We start from the raw sequence: 27,961 nt of genomic DNA, 5'->3' as shown, positions 1-27,961 counted from the left end.
ATATTCCAGAAAACGGACAAATATTGATATTTATGAAATTAGATTAAAAACTCAGAGATCACCACCACAAATGTAAAGATCTGTTTATTTACAGGTTAATTAGAAATAAAACAAAGCAGGGCATTGGTGAGCAAAACATGGCCGACTGGTTAGAGCGTCGGCCTCACAGTTCTGAGGTGCGGGGTTCAATCCCCGTGCCCTGCGATTGGCTGGCAACCAGCTCAGGGTGTACCCCGCCTCCTGCCCGATGACAGCTGGGATAGGCTCCAGCATGCCCGCGACCCTAGTGAGGAGAAGCGGCTCGGAAAATGGATGGAGGTATGCAATTGTCTTACATGTAAAGATTATTAAAACACAGCATGCAGACCACACAGATACTATGTTAAAGTTGTATATTTAGATGCAATTTAAATAGTAATCAAAGCAGGCAACCATGGCAAAGAAAAACATTTAATCAAATAACGGCAGTAAACAATATTTTCAAGACTGTCATTATATGATTATCCATCCATCCATCCATTTTCTCCTCACTAGGGTCGCGGGCGTGCTGGAGCCTATCCCAGCTGTCATCGGGTAGGAGGCGGGGTACACCCTGAACTGGTTGCCAGCCAATCGCAGGGCACATAGGAACAAACAACCATTTGCACTCACATTCACACCTACGGGCAATTTAGACTGATTAGTAATTTGTTTATATAGTTGTAGCTGAATAATTAAAATAAGCAAACTGTGTAATGACAATAAAGATGCAAATTATTTAAAAATAAAAATGAAGCAAGCCTTTTCACTGCACTGTCTGCCATAAAACAAATTAAACTAAGTTGGTTCTAATATTTGCTGTGGAACCGCATGAAAAAAAAAAATCTTTTAATTAATACTGATTTTGGAATTACTTCATTATTTTGTTTATACATATTCGCTGTCTTTGCCGACATTGTTGAAGTTTTAAAAGAAAGTAATAAAAAAAAAAAAGACGTCCAAAAAATGACAGCTGTGCGTGCGTGCGCGCTCACGTCCTGTACGTCAACGTCATCCGTGACGCAATTGCCCTTCCGATCCGACGAAATCCCAGCGGCGGCGCGCGCGCTCCCACACGGCGTTGAATGGGGGCAGTCCAACTCAAATCGAGAAATTAGTCCCTTGTCTCTTCGCTCTACACGCCGGTAGTTTACACTCGCCCTGCGCCACCACCGGGCACCAGCTAGCACGGTAGCTCGCCCCGATAAGAGGGAAAAGAAAAGACCAAAAAAAAAAAGTCCACCGTCGAGTTCGGGCCAGCGTGTCGTCGCCTTTCTTCGCAGCCGAGTGAAGCAGCGAAGCGACGGGTGGAGTTGCGCGTGAGAGTGTGTCCAGGAATGAGCAATGATGGCCGGCTGTGCAGCAGAGGAGAAAACCTTCCGACGGTTCCTGGAGCTCTTTCTCCGGGAGATGAGCCCTCCTCTGCAGGACAGCGACCCGCTGCCCTGTCGCCCCTTGACGGACCTGGTGTGCGAGGACGAGGTGGAGGGGGAATGCCTCGATTTGTGTCTGCAGCACCTCTACAAATAGTTAAGTGCACACTTTTCTGCTTTATGGACGTGCTCGTTTATTACGCTTGTTGTGTGAAAAAGGGGGTCCGACCCCAGCTGGGTGTGATTCGCACGCCCGCTAACCTCAAACAAGCTGGGTGTGTCCCCAAAGAAAACTCGAGTTGCATATTTAAAAAAATGATTATAATAAAATCACGCTATTTTATCTTGAGTTGCACACTTGTGGTACAACCGTGCTGCAAAGCCACTTCATTAAAAAAAAAAAAAAAAAAAAAAACAACTATCCCTACCGGATGCAAATTCCTTGTGTGTTTATGACACATTTGGCAAATCAAAATGTTTGTGATTCTGATCAAATCCAAAGGTGAACCCCCGATTTTGCGTAACAGGCCGACGTCATCGTTGCATGGGCGGGGGCGAGGAAGACCATCTTCTTCTCACAGGCTAAAAATAACCCCACCGGTTCTGTTATTTGCCTCCATTTGACACATTCCAGACAGGGAAAAATGCAACACAAGATGCAGTCAAGAGCATGATGCACTTCTTACATAATGTAGTGTGCAGTTTCAACTGGATTAAGTGTGTGTGTGTGTGTGTGTGTGTGTGTGTGTATACAGACTTGGCAGAAATGTTTAAAAAAAAAAAAAGAAGTGAGAAATGAGATGCTGGCCTGGTTTAGAATCCAAAATAGGTGCAGAAAGAAGTGTGCTGGCAAGGGAAGCACTCATCTAGGGCACCCGCGCCGCACTCGTGTCTGGAAAGGAGTGCGATATATATATATATATATATATATATATATATATATATATATATATATATATATATATATATATATATATATATTTGAAACACTCCGTGGGCGTGTGGAGGTGCTCTGAGGTACTCCAATAGTGTTGGAGAGCATGTGTCGGTTGCAGGGCTGATGTCCGGGATTAATAATGGAGCTTGCGGGGGACGAGGGGTATGTTTGGCAACACGCAAATCATCCAGCCATTGATTTTTCTATTGCCGTTGTCCTCATTAGGGTCAAGCAGAAGCTGGAGTCTATCCCAGCTGGTGGTCGGTGAGAGAAGTGGGGGGGGGAACGACATTATGGAGAGTTGGGAAAAGTAACACTTGCAGTGTGTCGAACAAACGTGCGAAATTGTCTGTTACATCCTTTCGATGTTGACAGTTTTGGGTGTTTTTCAGCGTGTCGGACAAAATGGGATGCATCCTAGTCAGTGTGATTGAGTTCATCGTGAATTTTACACTTTTCGCTGAACAGGGATTGTATCTGTATGTGATTTGTAAATTGCATATTAATTTATTGAGCCAAAATTGTCATCACGAGACAATATAATTCAGCAGGATTCGTTGATTGTGTGAAATTGATTTATCGCAAAATGAAAAAATAAAGGTTTCCCTTCCAATAACTTAGCCCCCTTTTCCCCCCACCAGAAAATAAAGCATGCCTGCACAAAATTATTCCTCAAATAGTGGCCATCCCTTTGATAGATGTCGTGCCACAATTAGTCCCCCGTCTTCCACTTGGTAAAAGTAAACACCGCTCGCAAATTTTCCCCATTCGACAAAAATGCTAGTAAATGGAAATCACCTCAGTTCATAGACACTATTATTTACACAATGTTAACTGTTGAGCCCATTTTAACTCTGCTAACCGAAACGGCAGCACCTGAGGCTATCACTTTAGCATTGTGTGAAAAAGGCACTCAAGGCTTGCCGTTTCCTTCCTGACGAGTGCCCTGTCGTTGTGAGGCCGGCTTGTTATTGTGTTGAAGCCCAAACCGCGTCTCCACCCTCTTCACTTCCTCCGCCAATGTGCCGACAGCCCGGATGGGGGGGGGGGCGGCGGGGACGACTTCCTGTTCCTGCTCTTGCGGTCATCCGTCGCAAATAGTGTTGTTGTTTTTTTCCTTGCGTTACACAGTTGATTAAATCCTCTTGCATTGTTATTTGACTGTTGACATCTGAACGTGTAGCTGTTGCACAACTTGGTTTTCTCGAAAGGAGCTGAACGACAAAACTCACAAAAGGCATTGTTCCCCCACGCCAACCCCTCCTCCCCCCCCCACCTCAAGGACGTCCACCTCTATGAGTCTTCTAGTCTCTCTGTGTATCTGTTGCAACCAGTGGGTGACACTATAAGCCGCCTGACACCTGGATTTTGTCCTTTTTGACTGCCACTTCTCTTATAACCCTCCCCTCTTGAGTCCTTTCAAGCGGGGGGGGGGGGGGCAGAAAAACAGACAAAATTCCAGATATCAGAACCTTATAGTGTCATCAGCAGGTTGCAGCATTGATGTAGAGCCACCGGAAGAGTCACAGAAAGGCATAGAAGTGGATATCATTGGAACTGTTCATGACTCAAATACCTGTTGGGGTTTTGTCTTCCAGATCCTTGCTATAAATAAAGAAATAAAAACAGCAAAGTTGTGCAAAACATGTTGCGAAACTGAACAGTTGGTCATGCATTGAAACGTTTACAGAATTGTGAAGGTTCTAGTGCATTTACGGCTGATCCTCCCATGTCACCCAAAAGCCCAGCATCCCTAACATTTTGTGAGTCATCTTTTATTCTTTTGCCCAGTCTTGTCCCAGACTTTAGTTTGGGCAAACAAACTTGGAAAAATATTTCCCTTTCCAATGAGCGGCCGCCCACACAAAGCCTGTTTACCGGGGGAAACCCTGATGTCAGCGAGTCTCCTAAAAGCAGTTCTGGCTCAAGTTGCGTCGGCCGTGCTGGACTGGGCCCAGTCTGGCTTTGCGAAATGGCTTCCCACCAAATTCCTCCGGGTCGCCGTCTAAGCTCGATCTGGGGGAAACATCACTCCCCCCCCCCCCCCCACTCCCCCCCCCTTCTCTCTCTGGCTGACGTAACACATTTTTTGACTGTCTGATGTCTATGAAGCTGCTTCAAAGTGTTCCAGGTGAAATTAAGGTTAGCAGGATCCAATAGAATTTGAGCCTGGAATCTGCTTAGCAAATCAATAGTTATATATTCATTCTGTGTCCACAAATCATGCCCCTGGGCGTTTATTTACTCCACTGCAGATGGAGGGTGCAGGCGTCTATTAGGCCTAAACAATCTCACCAGTGCAGTAAACCCCAACCATTCACAGGAGGTAGGGTGAAAAAACACAGTTAATTAACACCCCCTCAAATGTTTATATCTATATAATTAGTTTACAACATTACCTTAAAAAATGGATGGCTTAGAGATCTTTTTTTTTTTTTTTTTTTTTTTTTTTTTTTTTGAGGGAAAATGCTCCCTTGCCCTTTGTGCATGCAGTGTGTGTGTGTGTGTGTGTGTGTGTGTGTGTTGCAGACTCTCCGTGACAAGCCAGGTTAAACTTAACCTCTCCCCAACATACAAAGCTTGTCTCTCAGATGAGCGGTATCATTTCAAAGTACGTCCTTGGACCAACATGTACATGCACATTCTTTCTGTAACTTCCACTAACGATCCAGGCTAAATTGAGCTCGTCCCTGGCATAACTAAAATTAACCTGTTTTGAAGGGTTGTCCCAGTTTTGACTTAATACCCCACCCAGTATATAAAGGCCGGTTATTTGTATGCAAACAATTAAAAAGTGCAAAACGCAAACGTACGAGCACCTTGGCCGACCGACATCGTGCTGGGGAAAAAAAGCTGCCTAAACATCGCATTGCCGACAATAGTTGTCATGGCAACAGCCCGGGCGCCCTCGCGGGAATATCAATTATAGGTCAGTTGAGCACCTCGCTAATGCCCATATATTTAAACTGTGAGCAACGTGTTGGACATTTTTGTACTTCTGCTTTTTATTTTGGTTTGGTTTGCTTCTGCTCTCTACCCCCCCCCCAACTTCTTATGTTATGAAATTCAACGAAATTACTATGATGTAGTCACCGCGAGTACTTACATCTAAGTACTCGTGATACCGAGTACCGATACTTGATGATGCCATTACGTCTCGCAATTTGTTATGAAAATATATTTTATTTCAATCAAATTTTGTACAAAAACGCAAACTTTTCTTGAACATGGCTAAAGTTTCACACAAATCTGACACTGACATTTTAACATCCAACTGCATCATTTGCAGTCGGCGAGAAAAGTGTTGTCTGTATGAGAGCGGATGTACGTTATCGGCACCGATACACTTCGTCACTCTGGCTATTTTGTTTTTCTATATTTGGTCTCGTGGGGACCTCATCATTGTGTCACCTAACTAGTTTAATGTGCAGTTTAAATCACTTTGATTTGACCTATTGTGAATTCATTGCGGGAATGTGTCCATAGCTGGTGGCCTAAGACAATTGGGTTAAGACATATGAATAAAACAATGCTAATTTCACTTTTTTTTTTAAACAGTTAACATAGCCTGAACATATTTTATGAATCGCTCGCACAACTTATTACTGTTTGGAGGTTCAGCTGGTCTTTTAATAAGTGAGGAGTGTGGTTTTAGACCTGCTCCATGTGTAAAGTGTGCCGAGACAACTTCTCTTGTGATTTGTCGTGATACAGAAATTGAATTGAAATAAATCCCAGTAACTTCCCATGGAAATTTCCCAGCAACTCTTCACAAATTTGCCTGAAATTTTCTCCCCCCTGCAACATAACATGCCATCTTATCAGTCGTTTCCCTTTGCTGTCCGCCTCATTGTCTTTCTCTCGTGACTTGCGGGGGCTTCTTCAGCCTCATGCGTGAAAACGTTTTTGGCACGACCATCTGCAGCTGCCCAAGCAGAATTGACGGCGTACGTGGACGCCTAACGGCTAGCGCGCTGGAGGTCGGAGGCAGCGGGTCTGGTGATTCATCCGACGTGTCATTAGTTTGTCTCTGGGCTGAACGGCTAATAACAAGAGTTGTGCGAGAGGAGAGACCGCCCCTCTGTGTGATCTAATGGACCTGGAGTTTTTACCGTGAGTTTGGGGTGTTCATGTACACTACGGGCTTTGAAATGACGCAAGTCTGGTTTGACAGTCAACGCACTTATCGCAGGGCGATATTTTCTCGGGAATCCAGGATTTTGAGACCATTTTCGGAATACTTGTAGCCCTGCCAAATCCTTTGAGCACATTTCAACTCAAAATAGACTTTTTCAAGTGTTCCTTAGCGCCTGCTCTCACGTTCTCGCTGTCAAGAAATGGGAGTCGTGAAGTTCTCCAAATAAGAGCCAAAGCCCGCTTGTGTCAAGCTCTTTATTTATCGCTCCCAGTTGAAGTTGACTATAAAACTGACACATAAAAGATAGTTAAACATATTTAAACACCAAAATGGGCAACGAAACCTACTGAGGTCTAAGTCCGCTAGCTTCGTGCTAACATAAAATGCGAACTGCAATACACAGACTGACAGAAATTAGCATTGATGTTTTGGGCTTCAATGAACAATTATTTTGATCGATTAGTCTGTGCATTTTTTTTTTTAAATGATTCAAATTAAAAATGCTTTTTCATTTCCATCCCGTTATTTAAGAATAAGACACTTTTTCTAATTGACAGTGCCGAAAATGCACAAACGTAAATTGATTATGATTCATTTACTGATCTTGTCCGTAACATCCGTCAGAAAATCTTTAAAAATATCAATTTTTAAAGTAAAAGCAGATGTTTGCAAATGTCTTATTTTCCACAAGCACATTTTCTTTTTTTGATGAAGTGACTTTTGGCAACTACAATATAATCAGCCTGCTTTCACGGAGGACTACAGAAATCTGAGGATGTTTATTGTTGAGAGGCTGAGATTCTGACAATTTGGACAAGTAGAAGTGAAACAAGGTCTGTAAATGATGAATCCATTATCAAAATAGTCTTCATTTGATAGTCAATTAGAGCAACGCACATACACACAGCATACAACAACATACAACAACATACAACATTCTCAATACTCAACATTCTCTACTTTAATTGGAGTTTAGTGTTTTACTGTTTTCAAGTCACTTAATACACTGCTTAAAGGAGCTTTGGCAACTTTCCCTCATGTGAATGCATTGCAGTAAGTATACTGTAAAAACCCATTTAAAAAAAAAAAATATATATATATATATATATATATGGGATAGAGCGCGGGAACACTACTCCATTTTATCCTCCCGGGAGCTGCAAGTCCCATCTGAAAGAGTTGATACACTCTCCTCGCCCTACAGCGTGTTTTCTTTCTTTCTTTCTTTCTTTCTGCCTTCCTTTCTTTTTTTGGCTCCTGATGCCTTGCGAATAAACTTTTGGTTTGTATCCAAACGCATCCCTACGTTACACCAACAAGAAACTGTGCAGGAGACAGTGTGGTTTATTGTGTGTGAGTTTTGTGACTCTTACGCAAGACGTAGTAGTAAGTCTGAGACAAACGATGAAAACATTGAAGTGGAGGAATGTACTGAGGCTCAGTAGTAATAATAATTCAGAAAAAGTGTACAGTGCTTAGCAAATGTATTAGACCAGTGTTTGCCAACCTCTATTTAACCAAGGTCCATATTTTAAACTAGAAAGATTTCATGGCACACCACTGAACAACGTCACACAATGTAAATACAGTATACTGAAATAATGATCTCTTCATTTACTTTGTGTGCAACGTGGCCCTACTCAGTTTAGCAGTCATCCATTTTTCTGTCGTATAAAGTGGATACAAAGGTTTTTGTATATAAAATAAAAAATACAAAACATGCATGACTCGGCTATTAATTTCCCGGACTCAATGCGCGTTCGTCTTTAAAGCGTTGCCTTAGTTTTGTTTACAAAGGGTTCAACAGACGGCAAGTTTAATAGCAGTTTTGCCACACTTTCCTAGAACAAAATAGGTTTGAGTGTGACTGCTAAGTAAGACAATAGGCCCCCGAAATTGTGGTGAAACTGTTATTATATTGACAAACTTTTATTTTGGAGGCCTGACTTTTGACAGGATATTACACCGACGTTGCCCCAACTTGAGTATGGCCAAGCAGACCGGGAATCTTATTATTGCCTTGAGTGGGAATACGCCTTGCCGTTTGTTGTTGAACCCTTTTTACACAATACGACAGAAAGTTCAGAGTGACAGCCATTTGTTAAAAAAAAAAAAAAAAAAAAAGAAGTGGAAAAACACGATAGAATTGGGGGAAAAAAGCACTCAGAAAATACTGGTTGCTATCTGTCAAGAAACAATACACACAAGATGTGAACACATGGACATGCACACAAAGTGAAAGATTATGGAGAGGAGAGCCTTTCTTGTACGTCTCCCGCAGCTGTTAAGACGCGGGGGGTTGATGCGGCTTCCTCCACTCTTCCCTCGCATGACACACATTTAATGATACAGCGAGTATGAAATGCGCCAGGTCGCTAATGGATGCCGACAGTCGTGCCGTGGCGTCGTGACAACCGCCATTTCCACAGCGCCGCCAAATAGGTGGCTCCCTACTTAAACCGCCGTCCGCTGCGTTTAATTCGACGAGATCGAAAAATCATCAACCTTAAAAGGTGTATGAGTGCAGTCTTACATATTTTTACTTGCAGGTAAAGTTATGTGTTTGTGTTAAACACAATGTGTTATTCTCTCTATTTTATGTTTAATTTGACAGTAAACAAAGTGGGAGTGGAGTGAAACGGCTTGAAGCCTTTTCTGATGAATTATTCGCTATCTGCCAAACTGCTGCTCGTTTTGAAGCGAGTTGAAGTCACCGCTGCCATGCAACGTCAAAGCAAAATAAATGTGTCGAACGTCGGCTTGTATCCTGAAAACCTCGTACGTTGGGTCACTCGTATCCCAAGGCAGCACTGAACACGACATGCAGATATTTCAACCACAAGGTCTGAGTTCCGATGGCGCTCCTCCTCCTCCTCCAAACCTGTCAAGTCGCGTCCTCCGCTTCAAGGACGAGCCCGCTTTTGTCGGGAAGCACCAGCAGGTTTTGTTAATGAGGATTTCCTCGGGCGGCCAGGCGCGAATGCGGCGAGCGTTAATGTCCACCTGCTCTATTCACTCCGGAGGCCGTTCGGGAAATGAGCGAGCTTTTTTCCTCCCTGGCTGACGCGGAGCACGGCGGCAACAGACGGACCGATCCGCAACCGTAGAATGAGTTAGGATAGCATTGACGTCGAAAAAGACATCCAGATGAATGAAACTTTAGTTGATTTGTCTTTGAAAAAAACTGAACTTTAAAGAAGCTTTTTAAATTCTATGATGTTTTACCAGAATCTAGAACAATGGGTGATAAACCTAAAATGTGCTGTAACCTTTACAGGTGAACTTAATTTGACCTTTTGTCAACTTTTAAATGTGCATGTCCAACTATTCAATGTGGTTTTTTTTCCAAAACATTTTCTTCTTCAATTGTATCCATTTTTCATTAAATCTAGTTAGAATTGCTATTTAAACAAGGGCTGACACGATTAATCGACCAGCTACACAAAAAAAAAAAAAAAAAAAAGGTCGAAGCAAAATCACATGACATACGTTATACAAGTATGTGTCATGATAAAGCAATGGTGCTGGTGCTGACATCGAATGCCAACATGGACAATGGCCAATTCCAATTGAATACACACATATACACATACAGTCACATTTCTATGATGTCATCCTTGCGCCGACTCTCCAGGCATGACTGACATTGCATCTAACGCTTACCATAATGCTAATGACAAGGCTGCTGATGTAGCTTAAGAAGCGACTGTTTTGACAAAGCAAAGACCTCGAATTATCCAAGAAGTAGGAAAATGATTGCCGAAGCTCGCTGGTGGTGGCATTTGGGTTGCGCGATCATTTCGAAGGCGAAGATGTCAGTACGACTGCTCAGTGGTTTGCTAGCCAGTTGATTTCTTCATCATAAAGTGTTCACTTATTTCTATATTGTACTGTGTTTATTTTTGAAGGAGTTAAATGAGCGTTTTCCCGCAGGCTATTTTTACACGTTGAGAACAAAATGCGACCGTAGGGAGCGACAGATGGGGAGGCCGGCGACCTGGACCAAAGGTCTCCGACACAGCGGGACATTGTGTCTCATATTAAGCACCTTTTTAAGCCCCGAGCTTTTTCATTTCCACAGAGATCCATTAGCATCCGGTTAGTAGGATGTTGGCGATGATGCGGTCCTTACCGCAATGTCATTCTGGGATGCGCGTGACCACAGAAATGATCCAGAATCAAGCTGGCTTTTTGAACACCGAAGACGATTTTGACGACAAATCGGAGCGTCCCACGTGTTTTGCAATGAACTGACCTCCTTTCAAGTTGAACTAGTTTCAGACTAGAGCTGACCGACACGGGCTTCAAATAAAAATTCCACTAAAATCAAGTTTCCGTATTGAAGCGATAGGAAAAGCAAATGACAAAGACGTAATTGCAAAGATTTGCTTTTTGTTTTGTTTTTCCCTTTTTGTGGAATTTGCTTTGTTGTCTCTTCTCGCATCAACCGCTGCAGAAATGTACTTGGTATCGCTGAGTACTCGAGAGTGAATACTCATTCTGGTATCAGTCTGAACAAAAATTGCAATGGAGCATCCCTAATTTGAAAAGTTTACTCGATTCTATTGTACATCCTCCAAAGAATAGAAGTCCAGTGTACGTTTGAAACTCTTTCCCTGCGCTGCACACGAACCATCAGCGAGTTTACCTAAAAAGTGAGTCAACAGCCCAAACAGAATGCGAGGACTTTGTGAAAGTCCTCGTTCTTTCGCGCCGCCATCTGTTTGTCTGTCTGCTGGCTTTTCACTGTTTAATCAGAGCGCTAAGAGGCCGGGAGGTTTGATCCCCAGGAGACGCAACTCCTCCCAAGCTTTTGGGGGGCTTTCTGGAGCAACTTAAAAAAGCCACTCCTTATTTTTCCTGCAAAGGATTTCAGCCAATCCAAATTAGCCTCGTTCCGAGACCTTGTTCACAGTTAAAGTGGGTTGCCCTGCTTTGTACCCCGGGGTATTTTCTGGGCTCCTCCAGTTTATACACCGCACTTAAAACCAGTTGACCCACTTTAACACCACGGAGTCTACGTGAAGCGGAGGCACATTTTAATAATACTTTAATGCAGAGATTCTCATAATGTGCTACATGTACCACATTTTTATTTTAATCTTTCAGTACACTCCCCCCCCATATTTAAGTGCAGTGTTCTGGTCACACTTGGTACTTGAGCTAAGTGTTTTTGGAGGTGTACTTAGTTTTAAACAACCCACTGCTTTAATCGTTTCAAGCCGGCAGGGAACTATGCGTCAGAACGCGACGATGTCAGAGCGCTTTTGGCTGTCAGACGGCTGTTGTTGTATTTGGCAGGTTATTTCCGTCATCCAGGCCACTCCCTCTCCTCCTGTGGCTGCCGCGGCGTTGGTCCCGGGCTATCCCGGGCTATCCTTTTGAAATTAGCGGCAGGAGTAATCCCTTAATCGGAGCGTCTCGCTGGGATTACCACCGAGGGCGGCTCGGGTTCCTGCCGCTGCGTCGCGAGCCTTACGTACTTGATTTCAACATTTCCGCAGTTGACGACAGTGCAATTGAATGCACCGGTGCCTCGATTTAGGAATTTAATCAATTCTGTGACCACGATTGTAACTCAAATCACTTGTATCTCAAATCAACGTTCTCCATTGAAATGAATGGAAATGTCTTTAATCGGTTCCAGCCCCCCTTTATAAAACAATCTGGTATATCCGGTACATATACTTTTAACATCTGCAATGTCTTTTTTTTTTATGTCACCACAGAGCCACTAAAGCTGACAATAGTTGATGTTTATGCTTCACTTGTGTTTCCATGTATAATATTTGTATAAATAAATGATATACATGTATTTAACCTTTGTCCGAAGAAAGCAACATTTTAGCAGGCGGAGTTTCAAACCAATCATGTCATCAAAGCGATAGAATGAGCAGAAAACATGAGTTTTTAATGGAAAGATGCCACACTTGCCTCACAAAATGGTGGCATTTTGATGTCAGGCGTGATGTGAAGGCGTGTGCTTTTCTGCTGTGGAATCACTTTCGAGGGATTGACGACGGTCCTGTCCGGACTTGCGGAAGGAAGGCAGAGGAGAAAAACACAAGAATGCGGTGACAGAAACTTGCAAGCGAGCGTTTGAGGCTTCGTTGGAAACTCAAACTGCGATTGGCTGACGACCAATCCAGAGTGTAGCCCCACTTCTCTAGTCCAATGGATGGACAGATGAAAGGGTGAGACCTCAAAAAGCGGACTTCTTTCTGATTTTCGGAATGCGTTACTGAAAGAAAAAACTTTTAAGTTGGTTTAACATAAAACTTCCTGTGAAACTTCCATAAATGTGTCCGCAGCACGCACTTATTGTGATTCAGCATTTAGGCAATGAAGTGCTGCCCCCACAAGTGAAAATACAATCCATGCTTTATTGTTTTGATGTGCTTTTTCTCCCACGCCCGTGGCTAAAACAGAAGCCGCTAGCCTTGTAGCAGCCCCTCTGGCTCCGCCCCCCGGTTGTCCCGGTATAGTACTCGGCATTGGCCTGGCAGTAGAGGTGATTATAATATAACCTTTTAACCAGAGCAGACACATGGAAGCTGTTTTAAAATGTAGCAAAATTCCATAATATCTCTCCTTTTAATATTTTTTGCCAAAATACGCTGCAGCACGCCCGCGACCCTAGTGAGGCTAAGCGGTACAGAAAATGGATGGATGGATGGATGGTTCCACTCTGTCTATCTATCAATCAATCATTGATCTCTTGTTAAACGTATGTTTTAGCTACCCAAAAAGTTGACAATATTAAGAAAACTCAACATTTTATTTATTTTTTTTAAAGTTCTAAGTGGCATGGAAACCCGCTGGTCTTTTCCAGCAGTGACTCACATTGCCGTTTCTAAAGGAGGTGCGGTGCGTTCATTAATTTAAGCTCTGGAGAGGCGGCCTCATTTTTGGCAACACGGTGACCTTCCAAAAAAAAAAAAGTGTGCAGTGTCCTCCTTTTTTCCCATCCTGCAGCAGCCAGGGCGCCGCGCACTTTAAGAGCCAGCCTGTCCTCCGTGCTCACGGCGCACTTATACGGGCGTAATTCAAATGATGAGTCACATTTACGCAGCCGGCAGGTGAGATGAATGCAAAGCAGCCCCGGCCCGTCTTTTACACAAACCCAAAATTCAGTCTTGCCCTTGAAGAAACTCTGCGTATTCCAATGGCTTGGCGATGAAGCGCTGCCCCCACGGGTGAAAATACAATCCATGCTTTACTGTTTTGATGGGCTTTTTTTCCCCCCACACTGTGAGCTAGTAGTAGCCGCTAGCCTCGTCTCAACCCGTAGCTCGTTCCCCGGTTTTTGTCGTCTGTACTTGCGTAGAGGTGCACACGCTTGTGTGAAAAAGAATAGGACTGATTCAACTCATTTGCTGAAGTAAAAAAGTATAACTGAAATGTACTACGGTGAAAAAGTCAAAAGGAATATTTACTGTCAATAATGCGTTTTGACAACTTGGCAAATGTAAAGAAAAAAATTCAGAAAAATAAATCCTCGAGTAAAGTACAAGATACCTGGTAAAACCTACTTAAATACAGTAATCAAGTATTTGTACTTTTTTTTCCATTTTTCGTTTTAATAGTTCCCACCGCTGCAGTGAAACATATTTGCAGAGCTTGTGGCCATCAAGCACCGAAGAAAAGGCAAAATGATATGTTGTGTGGAGGACGAAAAACCCGACATTTAAGCGTGAGGCTGGATGGGAGCTATTCTGAGCTGCCTTGTCCGCCCAAGTGCTGCGAGGATTACATAAGATGCTTTCGTTTGTTTGCAGCAGGGGTTCGCCAACTTTTTGGGTTCAAGGACCCCTTACAGGGGGGAAGACCTCTTTCTCTCATCTCTAGAAAAACTAGGACTATATTTAAAAAAAAAATATTTTGTCTTCAGGTGGTAAAAGAATTGCATTTGATTCTTACAATCATTCAATAGCTTATTTTTTTTTAATCTCAATGTTAATTGAAAATGTACAGTTAAAATAAAAAAAAAAAAAAAAAAAAAGCTACAAATAAGGTTGTGAAATAACATAATGGGGAAAAAAAAACCCCAACATTATTCCAAGGAGAGGATAAGCGCAATAGAAAATGGATGGATGGATGGATTCCATGCAGCCTGAAGCAGCATAAATGCTTTGATGTAAAATTTCACCAAGGGATCAAAACATCATAAAATGCCAACATCCGCAAGTAAAACATTTTCTTCTATATAGGTGTGCAATTTTTTAAAATAACGCGGCTTAATTAATTGCGTATTATTCAAGCTGTGGCCCCCGAACCCTAGTTTACGAACCACTGGTCTACGGTTATGGTGCCAGAGAGAGAGAGAGAGAGAGAGAGAGAGAGAGAGAGAGAGAGAGAAGTATGAGACGCTTCCGCGGGCGGCCGCGATTGGCGCCGATGGCGTGCGGGGGCAGCCGGTCGGGCTGGAGCGCGCATGCGTGCCTCTTGACGGCCGCAAGTTGCGTCACTGCATTATCGACCGGCCTGTGTTGCGTCGCTAAATACCACAAGGTAGCAGCATCAATGATAAATGAGTCCCTTTCATGGCGCTGCTTCGACTCGCGTTTATGAATGCGCTTTTTCTTTCTTTTTTTTCCTTTTTTTTTCTTCTCTCTCGTACGGACATTGTGGCTATTAAAGGAGACGTACTGTGCATTGTACAGTATGTACAGTACACCCAGTATACAGAGTATGTGTCACGGTAAATAGTTGGCTGTCTGTCGCGGTCGTACGCTTGGGCTCCTTGGTGGAAACCATTCAAGGTTTTAGGTCGGATTTAGAAAGAACAAGGGACAAATTCCGACGGGTAGAAATGCAGAAGCAACTCATAGTTGGCTTGTAGTTTGCAGTGGGACCGCTTCTGTCCCACTTTGGGAGGGCTTTTTTTTTTTGGTTTGTTTTTGTTTTTTTGTTTTCAATAAGCCATTGTTTTTCAAAAGTATGTAATGCAGGATAATTGTCAAATCGTGGACACAAGTTCTTTTGAGGTCTCAAGCAAATCCCAACGTCTGGTCACCCTTACGTTGGTACTAACAGTGGAGACCGCTTGATGTCATTTAGACTTTGATCTTTATTGTCTACAGGCACTTTTACAAATAATAAACTGCATTGATCCCACCATGGGGCCACCAAAGTTGAGGTCACGGCAGGATGCCTGGTCCCCGACCGGCTCCCGTCAATTCCGTGCTAACCCGTCTGGCGGATTACATAATCCTGCCTCAAGGTTGTTGTTGTTGTTGTTGCTGCAGAGCAGCTCAAAAAGTCGAGGCTGGTCTCGAAGACGCGCGGACGTTTCTGGTGAAAGCAAACGGGCGCCACATGAAACTTGGGCGTATTTCGAAGTGGAACTCAGTTGGTACGGCGAACGCGTCCAGTGGTGGGCCCGTTGTGGCTTTCAAGTGTTACATCAGCAGCAAAACATCCAGAGGTGCACCTCAAAATAGAACAGCTGACAGAGCAAAATGGGGGCTGGGAAATGTGTTTTTTTGTGTGTGTGCACACGACACTGACCTGCGCATGACATCGATCACAACACGACACAATTGTAATTAAAGTCACTTTTTTTAGAACCTTTATGTTCATTTTTGCGCTTTTGTGTCTGTAACGATGAATATTGGGAGAAATGTCATACATGTTAACAAGTACTGTCATTTCGAAACCGTTTGTTACATTACAATATTACGCGTCTATCGAGATAAATTGTAGGAATAGACATTGAACTTAGTTTTCTTGATTGACCATAGGGAAATGGATAAAAAAAAATATAATATTGCGTGCGTGTGCGACTGTGTACAAACCAATTCATCTCCATCCTCGAACAGTCTTCTTCAAAACTAAGTGGCACTCTGCGAATTATGTAATCCCGCCTCTTGAGAATAGCGTGTTCTCTCAACCCGCGCGTCCGCTACACGCACAGACAAATAACAAATGGCTCTTTTGTTTTTCCTTTTCAAAAATCACATTTTTATTGATTGGAGGGGCGCTCTCACCTCCGCTTCTTGGCGTCGGCACGAAGCAAAGGAATAGCCCCGGCGTAGTGTTACGAGGACGGCCGACGCGGTTGACGGTCTGTCGGTTGGCTCCTTGTTGCCGTGGCAACAACCTTGATGCTCGGTTGCAGGGTAAAATCAAGCACGAAGAGAGAGAAAAAAAAAAAACAGGACCGCCGCATCCATGAGTCATCGGCAAATGCGTACACGCAGCCTCCTGAATGTGGCGCAAAGCATCGTGGGAGAGCTCAGGAGGAAGTTAAATCAATGAGGGGAAGACTAGGTTGGTTAAAAAGCAGGGGTGGGAACAAAGGACAGGGATAACATTGGATGCGGCCTTTCGTGCAATTTCACACACACAAAAAATGTACTTTGAATTTTAAAACGTAAAATAAAAGGCATTAATTTTTGTTATATTTTAAGCTACTTAGGGTTTAAGAATAAGTGGATATCATGGGCTAAATGTTGCTAAAGGTGCTCATATTGCTAAAGTAGGTAAACTGAGGTGCGAACTGCGCTAGCCTAAATAAATACATCTGCTAACTTTACATAGTAACAAAGTCGAGACAAAAGTATTCTCTCAAAAGTGTTCTCCATTTAGCCTCCATTTGCTCAAGACATGCGATCAGACAACTGACAATCAATAAATCGACTGATTTTGATCGACTCCACTCCATTTTTTGGGGTATCGTTTTCATGATTTGTGATACGGTGTCCATCTGCCGCCTTGGTGCCGCGTGTGTGTCTTTAATGACATTTGTGTTTTCCTTGATACAAATGTTTTCTTACATAGCGATGCGCATCTGGTTTTCGGTGTGCACTTCGTGCTCGTGAGATTAAGCCGCTTCTTTGAATCCTCCCACGCACCACATGACTTGACCGTGATGCACGAGCTCCGGCAAGCTCTCATTGGTGCGCCGCCTTCGTCTCCTCCGGGACCACCCCGTCCAATCGGAGCGCCTCGCGTCAGCATCCGCCCACTCCATAGAGTGGGTGGGGGGGGGGGGGGGATTATGAATGGAAAAGATACTGGGAGAGACCCCTTCACCCTCCCATCTTTTTTTCCCCCCGTGTCGTGACTTCCCTCATTGAGGATTCTCCGGCTTTGAGTTCTACCAGTTGACCTCTTATGACTGAATACAGCTGTTTGAGAATAATTTTTCCTCTCTGTGGTGACGACTTCAAAATGTTCCCTTATTGTCCTCTGGCAGAGTTTCTCTTTTTTAAAATACAATTATTTGTAATGCAAAACATATATAATGTCTTTTTATCCAAACTATCATGTTTTTGTTATCTCTGCAGCAATAACTCCAATGTTCTTCCTCATTGGTGTCAGCAAACTGTCAGCCTCGCACATTCGCTCTGTGGACATCCACAAATAAACTCCTCAGAAGATGTTAACCTTGTGGTCTTTTTCCCTTTCCAAATCCGCAGTAACTGCCCGTGCTCGCTGGCGGCGGCCTTGGCCAGGGCAACGTCGGACAGCATCCTACAGAGCGACCTCACCATCCACCACCTCATCAAGAGCGTGGAAGACGGAGTTGGCCCTTTACCGCGTGAGTTCAACTGTGTGTGATTGTAATATAACAAGAATGGCCTTAGGGTTGAGCTCTGAGGGACGCCGGAGTTGTGCATTTGTTGAGAAATTAGATTTTTTTTATTTTTTGTTATGGGTTTTATAAAATAGCTGACCTCCAAGTTGTAAATTTAAAAGAACCATACAAATCCATGTGAATAAATTAGTGCCAGGCCCAAACTTTTATTAATCACGGAAAACATTCATCACATTCTTAATTGCCATATAAGTGTAAAAAGTGTTACCACTGTATATTTGATCAAAATACCACTAAAATAAAGTAAAAGTAATCAACCTTTGAAGATGCCTGACTGACATGTAATGGTGAGGAAACAGGACTGAAGACTGATACCAGAGATAGGGGGGGGGGGGGGGGGGGGGGGCTCGATTAAAATCATTTGACTTGAGTTGGCAGTTTTATGACTTGCGACTTGCTTGCCAAATACTTAAGCCTTAACTTGACTTTACACTTGGTAGCCAAGAGACTTGACTTGACTTTGACTTGAACTACATGACTTGAAAAGTTATCTCCTTTAGAGTTAGAAATCTGTGTTTTAATTGAGACAGTTTGCCTTTTTTTTTTTTTTTTTTTTAATATAAAGTAAGAAATGTTTTAGGGGTCCTTCGCGCCAACCTGGCAAGAGCGCCTGAATTGTTGCGCACTTGCCAGCGTGACGTAGCCACCTCCATGCACAACGATGGAAGGAGCTCCAAAAATAATATTTGCATTCAAGGATTATGTCACTGTGGAAACAGGGTCTTAAATTGGCTACACTACGAAGGAAGTGTGACTCATATTTTGTTTTATATAAAATCTTCTTTCTGCTGATTTTTTTTTAATCTTTTTTTTTTTTTTCAGGAATTTTTAAAAACATTGCTATAAACCAATTGGGATTATTTTCTAAACCCGAGATCATAGTGCAATTTCAGCAAAAATAGCGTGTGAATGCTGAAAAACTGTGGAAAGAAATACTGTGGAATTATTTTGGAAGGGTGTAATTGTTTATTTGGGGAATGTCACAAATAGTTCCCAAAATGGCCTCAATAAGATCCATATTTTGAAGTTGGGATGGTTTAAATCAGTTGAGAAATGTGGAAGGAGTGCGGTGGCCAAAAGGGGCCGTGCATAATAACACAAATAATTTGTGTGTAGAATAGCGTGATCATTAGGAAGTCTGTCAACTGGAATTAATGAACCGGACTGGGAGCGTTTCCGTGGGTTAAGTGCAAACAAGGATTATCCATACAAAAACACTAACAAATATTGTTTTCTGTGTACAGTAAATCGGGATTACATGCAAAAAGGATTAGAGGACTCTCTTTAATCTGGTAAAGGTTGTTTTCCCTCAAGAGGACACATTATGTTTTTTTTATTACACTTTAAAACACTTTTTTTTTCTTAATATGTCTGCGTACATGAACATAGGGGCGCGTGAAATATACGCAGAATTTCGCTCTTCGCGGTTGGGGTTGGTCCTCATCCCCAACGAATAGCGACGGTTCACTTTATATTTAAACACCGAAATGTTCATATGTCCATATAATTTCATCTAACGAACGTCTGTTCGCTTGATGCTAGCATGTAAGACTCTGAGCTCTGTGACCACGACTATTACTGGAAATGAGTTGGGGACCTTCTCTACCTCTTCTTCTCGCTGTTGTTTATGCTGCTGCTCTTCCAGCAAAGCTTAGTGCTGACCGGCATGTTGTGGCACAGCGTGGTACTACACGGAAAGCGCGCAACTCCTAAACTCGGACTTGCCCGTTTACTGTAAAAAGCCATAAACTGTCGCTTAAAATTCGATTCTAAAAGGCTTTTCTTCAACCTTTCAAGGTGTCAGCCGTTTGCATGATTTGTCCATTCATCTGTTTTCCAGAGATCGAGGCGGTCAAGTTGGCGCGGCTCATCTTCAACCGGCTCTTCGAGACGTGCGGCGCGTGGACCAAGGAGCTGCCCTACCGCCGCCGCCCGCAGCCCTACTACGAGACGTCCATCCACGCCATCAAGAACATGAGGCGCAAGATGGAGGACAGGCACATCATCATCCCTGACTTCAACACACTCTTCAACATTCAGGTAGCAAAGCAGGAATTTTATTTATTTATTTAGTATTATTTTGTGTGTGTGTGTGTGTGTGTGTGTGTGCGCCGCCACTTTCCCGCTTTCCCGAAAAGCTTTTATTTATTTATTTATTATCTTCTTCTTCAAGGTTTTAATGTCTTGGAATTGAGCTTTATCAAACAGAGTGACTCATGCTTTCAAATGTTCAGTTATGTAACGGATGTAGAGGTTATTTATGCCAGTAGGGGGCACCTATGAGTCTCTTCAGGACAGGCCCTTCATAAGACAGAGATGATTTATTATAGTTTGAAAGATTCAAATTTGGTAGCTAGTCTTTGAAACGACCCTTGGAAATTGCTCCAATAACCCTCAAATGTCAGTTTCAAACCAAGCTGTCGGACTTCCTGTGTCTTTTTTGGGCATGGATTCTGGAGACTTTTTTTTTTTTTTTTTTTTTTTGTGGGTCTACTCATGATAGACATCCCTACCAAATTTCATGTTCCTAAGAGAATCTGGCTCCAGGGGTTGACTATTCAAAATCTCAGCGGAACTGGCGTCTGCCGCGTTGACGTACTAGAAATGTCTGCTGTATGGCAATTGGCAAGTCCTCCAGAGTTGCCCACACAGAATGACAAATCTCCGATTTTTCACAATTTAGCATTACCGGTAGGTCCAGAATACGAGGTGAAAATTTGAGAGCAATTGGACAAAATCTTGCGCGTGATTTTGTCTTCGAAGGACCCCTGGAATTAGGACTCTAAAATGGCCACTTCCAACCAAAATGGCTGACTTCCTGTGTCATGAGCCTTTTTTTTTTGTTGGTCTACTCACGATAGAAATGTCTACCAAATTTGATGTTGTCGTAAAACTGGCTGAGCACATTTCCGTGGTTATTGACACTTAAACTTTTGCCCAGTTTCCATCCTAGCAAAAAAAGTTTTTTTTTGCGCTTTTAGGATCAGGAAGAACAGGCATTCTTTGCCGTGTTTGACGGACACGGTGGTGTGGATGCCGCCATTTACGCCGCCAACCATCTCCACGTCAACCTGGCGCGCCAGGACTCTCTAAGCCAGGACCCCGGCGAAGCCCTCCGTCGCGCCTTTAAAATCACAGACGAGCACTTTGTCAAGAAAGCGTCGCGGGAGGTACCTGTCCGCAGCAACATTTGTCTTTCGCGCTCCGAAAACTGGCTAGCTTAAACCCGTGTGGTCTTTCTGGCAGAACCTGCGCTGCGGCACGACGGGCGTGGTGACGTTCCTCCGCGGTCGGACGTTGCACGTGGCCTGGCTGGGTGACTCCCAGGTCATTCTGGTCCGCCGGGGGGAAGTGGTGGAGCTGATGAAACCGCATAAACCAGACAGAGAGGTAACGGAAAGTAGTTTGTTGTTTATGTTTTTACTCGGCACATCCTGCCGACCGAGTTCCGCTCCTATAGCCGCGGCATAACCACAATTAGCGCGCGGTTCATAACAGCTTTGGCCAGCGGTCCCCAACCGTTTTCCTGCCATGGAGTTAGTTGTTCATGGAGGTACTTTAAACTTTCATCTCAAGGCACCACTGTGTTTATATATTCGGCAACTTTTACGACCCCTCTCGCGATTTTTTTTTTTTTTTTTTTTAAAACGACTCGTATAATTCCTGCTAAGAAACGGACTACATGAACAGAATCATCTTCACATTTTGATTTTTGTTTGTTTTTTCTGTTTCACAAGAAAGGATTCCAGTGAAAAGCAATCATTGAGTCAACGGTGCTAAACAACGGCAGACATATGGTGTCCAGTTATACAATAGACTGCAAGCGCAGTGATTTATCCATTGTTTGTATCAATGTCTGCAGGACGAGAAGCAAAGGATCGAAGCTCTGGGAGGCTGCGTGATCTGGTTCGGGACCTGGAGGGTTAACGGCAGTCTGTCGGTATCCAGAGCCATAGGTAATCCAGCACAATCAAATTGGAAAGGATCACGAAGTTTAGGGTTGCGAAATTCTATTCATTTTCAAAGTTGGAAATTTTCCATGCAAATCAACTGAAATTCCTTCACCAGGCGACTCGGAGCACAAACCCTACATCTGCGGAGACGCCGACCACGCCGCCTTCCCGCTGGACGGCTCGGAGGACTATCTGCTCCTGGCCTGCGACGGCTTCTGGGACACGGTGAGTCCGGACGAGGCGGTCCGCGTGGTGAGCGACCACCTCCAGGAGAACACCGGCGACACCGCCATGGTGGCGCACAAGCTGGTGGCCTCGGCCCGCGACGCCGGCTCCAGCGACAACATCACCGTCATCGCCGTCTTCCTGCGGGACCCGCGCACCCTGCCGGCGCCCGCCAGCACTGAAGAGGACGAGGACGAGGGCGCGACAGAGGCCGAGGCGGAAGAGGAGCCCGTGGCGGAGGCGGAGGAGGAACCAGAAGAGGAGGAAGAGGAGGAGGCGGCTAGGGCGGAGCGAGGCGGAGAGGGGGGCAGCGCAGCGGACAACGGGGGGAAAAGCCGCGGCGGCTGGCCCCTGCAGCAGTGCTCGGCCCCCGCCGACCTCGGCTACGAAGACCGGACGGACTCCTTCACGGACAGAACCAGCCTCAGCCTAGTGGGGCCCGCGCTGGGGGGCCGCATCCCTTTCGTCCGGGGCTCGCGCTTCTTCGAGAAACACCCACTGAAGCGCAGGCCCCGCCGCACTTTCACAGACCCACTGGGGCCCCAGACCGCCTCGCTGTTCAGCCGGGGCCCCGGGCCAAGTCGCAGGTTCGCCGGCCTCAGGTGGCACCGTCGATTCGCCGAGCCTCTAGATTGCGCGCCCCTCTACGCCAGCCGGAGACCTGGCGTGGGCGCGCCCCGACTGCCCCGCGACGCCGCCATCTAATGCGGGCCACCGCCCAAACATGGAACCACCTCCCTCCAGTTAATCCTCCTCCTATCCGACACATTTTTTTTGTTTCTTTTTGGATAGTTTAGACAGTTGTGGCTCCTGCGTTCGTAAACGTGACTATTGACTGGTCCTGTCTGTCCAGGGGGAAAAAACAAACAAAAAAAACCAAATATGTGTCATCCAAGCCCACCAAACACAAGCTTCGCTTCAAAGTATCCCACATCATCGTGAAGCTGCAAAGTGGTTTTGCTCACGAGATGGGACTGATCGTTCAGTCCGCATATTAACCATCAATGCCATTGATATCTTTATTGGGATGGGGGAGTCCCTCTCTGAATGTTCTGAACTCCCGTTTTCACACCATTGTCGTCATTAGGCCGAAAAAATCCTGCAGGAATTGTGTATCCGCAGCGTGGGTGTAGCTCCCAAAGCTAACGTCATGTTGTTCTTCTTACTTAGACGGCAAACTAACTGAGACAAAAGCAACAGCGCCTCTGCTGGTTACGGCCAAGCGGTGCGCTCCATTTTGCCTCCATTGCACTAAGGCGCGATCAGTTTATTCTGCGGGATTGGCGGAATTCACCATTACTCGATCGGTATACCCTTCGCCATTTAGTAGGTTAACTAGCGCTGCGGAACGCCTATGCCTGCAAAAATGTGGAATTCAATTTTTCTGCTACCGCAACACCAAAACGTGTAATCTTGACATGTCGTTCAATCAAAAGCATATACCGGTATTTTCAAATTGGCCCTTTTTTCACCAAAAAAAAACAAAGAACAACCACCTTTTTCGGATTTACAGTTTTTCACATTTTATGGGTGCGTCAGCAAATTTCACCGCCATTCTTCGCCCACACACAATGACAACAACTCGAATTTGCAAATTAGCCTTGTCCATCTGTCGAGTAAATGTTTCAAGTTGTATCATTTTCTTCCTATATTCTTAAAAATAGTTCTTAAAAAAACTTTTTGTTTTATGGCGAGTCATCAAACTTCGCTCGATTCACATAGCATAACGAAAACTTAAATTGTTTCCCCACGTAGCATGTTGCTAAGTGAAATTGGATTCATGTTTTTTGGGATAAAAGCAAAACAAATTTGGCAGTGCTGGTACATGCTTTTTTTTTGGTCAGGAGGATAATTCCTTTCAGGTTTTGGCACCGATGCCACTGACCCCTCTCTCATTCCGCCGTTGACCCGACCCATTATCCACCTGCGGCTCGTTGTACGATAAGAGCACTTAAACGGCGGATTACGGAAGATTAGTAGTCACTTACCTGATCAGATATGGTATCGTGGTTTTCCCCGATGCAGATTTAGCCCCTGCGCTGCGCTAATGGATTTTTGTGAGAGGACAAAGGCTATGCGGTGCATTGACGTCGGCGAACGTTAATTATTATCAGCGCAACACGGCGTGGACGCTTTGAACGCTCCAGACCATGTGCCTTCTTCCCCAAGAACTTACTTATACATCACGGTCGAGACTGGATCGTTATCCTATCGTATTTGTGCCACTTTCCCAAAGAAACGTTGTCTTAAACTAGCATCATGACTGAAAACCGACTAGCCAGCTAGCTAAAATATTAACAAAGTGGTCCAAGCAAAATTAGTTTGGTTTCCGATGATACCAGGAAAAGTTGTCTTAAAAATAGCCAAATAACTGGAAACCAACTAGCCAGCGAGTCAACTCTCCAAGTAAAGAGAGAGAAATCTAAATATCAACATAGTGGTCCAAGGTATTTTTTTGCTCTCTAGTTTCCCAGTCTTCATGCTAAGCTGTTTGCTTACATAAATGCATAATAAGCTGACCATCAGCTCATCTTTGAACATTGCACATTTTTTGTCGCTAACCATCCTAAGCTCGCTAACGCAACACGTTTTCTTGTCTGTAAATAAAGCTACAGTGTTATCTCCTCTGCGATGCTAAAAGAGAGCTAACGTCAATAGCCGCGTGATCCGTGGCTCCACTTTGCTCCAGAAATACCAAACAACATAATCATGCCAAAGTAATCCTCCTAATAAATTGATATGGTGACACTTTATGGATGGACATTACACGAGAACCTTATGCTAAATAACCGCATTGAATTCTTAGCTCCGAGTTACAACAGCATTTAATGAACAATGATTGATTTAGTATTACTCAGAAATTATATATTTTTAATTTGGTCATTTGATTTCATACAAAGGCGGATTTCAGTTGCGGAATGAATACTATTCAGCGCTTGCGTACTTGGTGAAGTCGACCAATGAATTTTCTGCCTTTGGAGGTAGCATCACAAGCCTCTTTTCCACTGCCTTTAAAAGCTGTAATTTCCCCCAATTTTATGCTGGTCATTGTTCTGAATTGGCGGGATAAAGTTCACCCTGCAGTTCTACGCAAAGACGAAAAAAAAACCGGTCTTTTTCCACATCACTGTTCTGCATAAATTGCATCAACACGGAAATGGGAGGAAGTAGTCAACCTGGCAATTTTCCATATTTGAAGGTAGTCTCAGATGGCACTTTTACAATACCCTTACATTTTAAAATTGTTCTTTTTCATTTTTGTTCCAGAACTTCCTATCTTTTTCTGCAATGAACTGGCATTTTTCGTGTCTCCGGCAAATTTTCCGCCTTTAGGGGTAGTAACAGATTTGGGGCTATGTGTATTTGGTCATACCGGAACAGGAGTGTGAAGTTCAACAGCCGACACTCACATCTGCCGCGCTGTTGTGTTGAAAGCAATTATCCCGACAGTTGCTGATCTATCGGATTGCTGTGTCTCTGTGTGAAAGCAGCCAGCAAGGTGGACAAATTGTATTTTGCGGGCTCTCTGTGTGATGTTGAATGACAGTGTGAGCGCCACCTGTCTGTCAAAGACTGTCACTGTTTTCCTGCTGCTCCATCCAGTACACATGACCACTAATAATCGGTCAATCGTTGTGATGAACATACCGTATCTGCAGCTTTAATTTAGCCGCCTTAAACCACATCTTGCCAATCACAATATATAGGCCTCACAAAAGGTCGGTGACATTGGGTGTTTCCCACTTCTACATCTTTCTGTGACTCTTCCAGTCTCTCTATACCTCTGTTGCAACCTGTTGATGACATCATCGGCACCTGAGATCTGACCTGGGGTGGAAGAGAAGTGGCAGTAAAACAGGCCAAAATCCAAATGTCAGGAGTGTATAGTATCATCTTGAAGTTGCAACAGAGAGACCGGAAGATTCACAGAAAGGCCTAAAATCTCGAACTTTTTGTGAATAGTGTATACCAGTAGTTGGTAGAAGCTTTTATTTTGAGAGCACACAGCATCTTGCAATAATGACGCTTTTTCAATTCTAATAATCCTCTGTGAATTTATCAGTAAGGATGTTTTATATTAGCTAATACATGACTAATACTGCTTTAATTACGTCATTATGTCAAGATCCTTTACTGCTGTGCTGTTTTGAAAAACAATTATTCATTGTCACCGTACAAGCAATAAATCAAAGTTGGCCATAATGCCCGGTGGTAATTTCTGAGGAATCTTTACCCCTTCATCATGATGAAATCGAGCACAGTCGAAGTAAAAAAATCACCTAAAACACTTTTCAACTATTTTGTCCTTGCTCACATTTTCCATGCAATAAGGTAATAGTTCTTTGTACACCAACTAAAAGGCTTTTTTGTCAAATATGGTTTTGAAAAACGTTAACACTCAATTGGTGAGCACTGGAGTTAATTTACAAAAAACAAAACTTGTAATGGCCAATAATGTGGTAGCATGATGTACAACATGCATTGGAACCACTTCATATGTAATTATCCCTTGATTGTCTAGCAAAATATGTACCATTTATATGAACATAATTTTGTTTTAAAAGGAAAAAAAATATTAAAATCTGAAAAGCATTAAAAAATGACGCCAAAAAGTATACAGTTTGAGAAACAGAAATGTACCCACAATACCCAACCAAGTAAAAATAATTTACCGGAAGTAATATTTTGCACATTTTAATACATAGAGAAAAAAATCCTTCATTTTTAGAAAATGGGAGCAAAGACAAAAAATAATTTTTGAAGCCATATGAGCAAATGAGAACGAGAGCGGGCAAACTTTATTTTTGTCATTTTGCAGGAGAGGGAGTTTTGTGGCTGCAATAACATCCGGAAAATTTATATCTCGGTGATTCATACGGCAATTATTACTTCTTCTGGACACGTGTTTTTATTAGGATTTTGGCATTTTGAAACTTATCCATAGCTGAGGTACTGTCATCATCTTCGTCGTGTCGTAGGTCGAAATAATTTATTAAAGTTAAAAAATGGAGTTAGCCCACTCTAGTTCTCCGTGGCTCATTTTGGTTGCGTGTGTAAGAGCCCTTCAAGATCTTCACTGTCTATTTACACAGAAATGTTTTTTTTCTTCTCTCTGTAAGCAATAATGCGTTGGGAAAAAAAAAATTAAAAGTTCTCCGGGGGTTTGTCTGGTGGACAAAACCTGCGCGCACTGAAGACAAAGCCCCCGTGATGATGTGCAGGTTAAGTTTAAACAAAGTATTAAAGAAAAAAATAATCAGTATCTGTATGATGTGTGTTCCTGTAGTATATACAGTAAATAATACGTGTACTGTAACTGGTGACTAACTATCATGTATATAAAGACTAGAACAACTCCACACGGTCTCATGTCTTTTGTTATTCTTTGATAAACCATCATGTGATGTAATTTTTTATTTTTTTTTAAATCAATAACATCCCACACACCTTACTCACACATCATATATACACTTATGTAATGTGAAAATAGAGAAATGGTATTGTTGCACATCATCAGTGGCAACGGCTGTGGGATTGAAATAAAGCTGACGCATTCAATACAACTGCAGCACGCTGCAAAATGAAGTCTACAAAATGTTGTACACTAAACCCTCTCACTTTTCATCCCGACAAAAAAAGTCTTTATTCTCATCGTACATTTGTTCTTCTAAAAAATATTCATTTATCGTAACTTTGGTTAGGCTGAAAAAAAAT

General features: G+C 43.4%; 1 protein-coding gene across 1 annotated transcript; it reads left to right on the top strand.

Annotated features, from left to right (window-relative positions):
* Window positions 1–612: 612 nt before the first annotated feature.
* Window positions 613–27,606, top strand: ppm1e (protein phosphatase, Mg2+/Mn2+ dependent, 1E). Its single transcript, XM_061701665.1, has 7 exons — window positions 613–1,547; window positions 17,890–18,011; window positions 19,909–20,108; window positions 21,050–21,238; window positions 21,315–21,458; window positions 21,931–22,024; window positions 22,137–27,606. Exons 1-7 carry the CDS (start codon window positions 1,363–1,365, stop codon window positions 22,949–22,951), a joined length of 1,749 nt encoding a protein of 582 aa, XP_061557649.1. The 5' UTR covers window positions 613–1,362; the 3' UTR covers window positions 22,952–27,606.
* Window positions 27,607–27,961: the final 355 nt, after the last annotated feature.

This window comes from Phycodurus eques, chromosome 17, assembly GCF_024500275.1.
Source record: "Phycodurus eques isolate BA_2022a chromosome 17, UOR_Pequ_1.1, whole genome shotgun sequence".
Lineage (NCBI taxonomy): Eukaryota > Metazoa > Chordata > Actinopteri > Syngnathiformes > Syngnathidae > Phycodurus > Phycodurus eques.
Note: the sequence above shows the minus strand (reverse complement) of the source record. Positions and strands in the feature narration are given on the sequence as shown.

Bases quoted from the DNA above. Each gene is read 5' to 3' on its own strand.
- ppm1e (XM_061701665.1), top strand. From the start codon at position 1,363: ATGATGGCCGGCTGTGCAGCAGAGGAGAAAACCTTCCGACGGTTCCTG. The intron at 20,109-21,049 runs GTAGCAAAGCAG...TTGCGCTTTTAG, and splicing joins ACACACTCTTCAACATTCAG to GATCAGGAAGAACAGGCATT. The intron at 21,459-21,930 runs GTAACGGAAAGT...CAATGTCTGCAG, and splicing joins CGCATAAACCAGACAGAGAG to GACGAGAAGCAAAGGATCGA.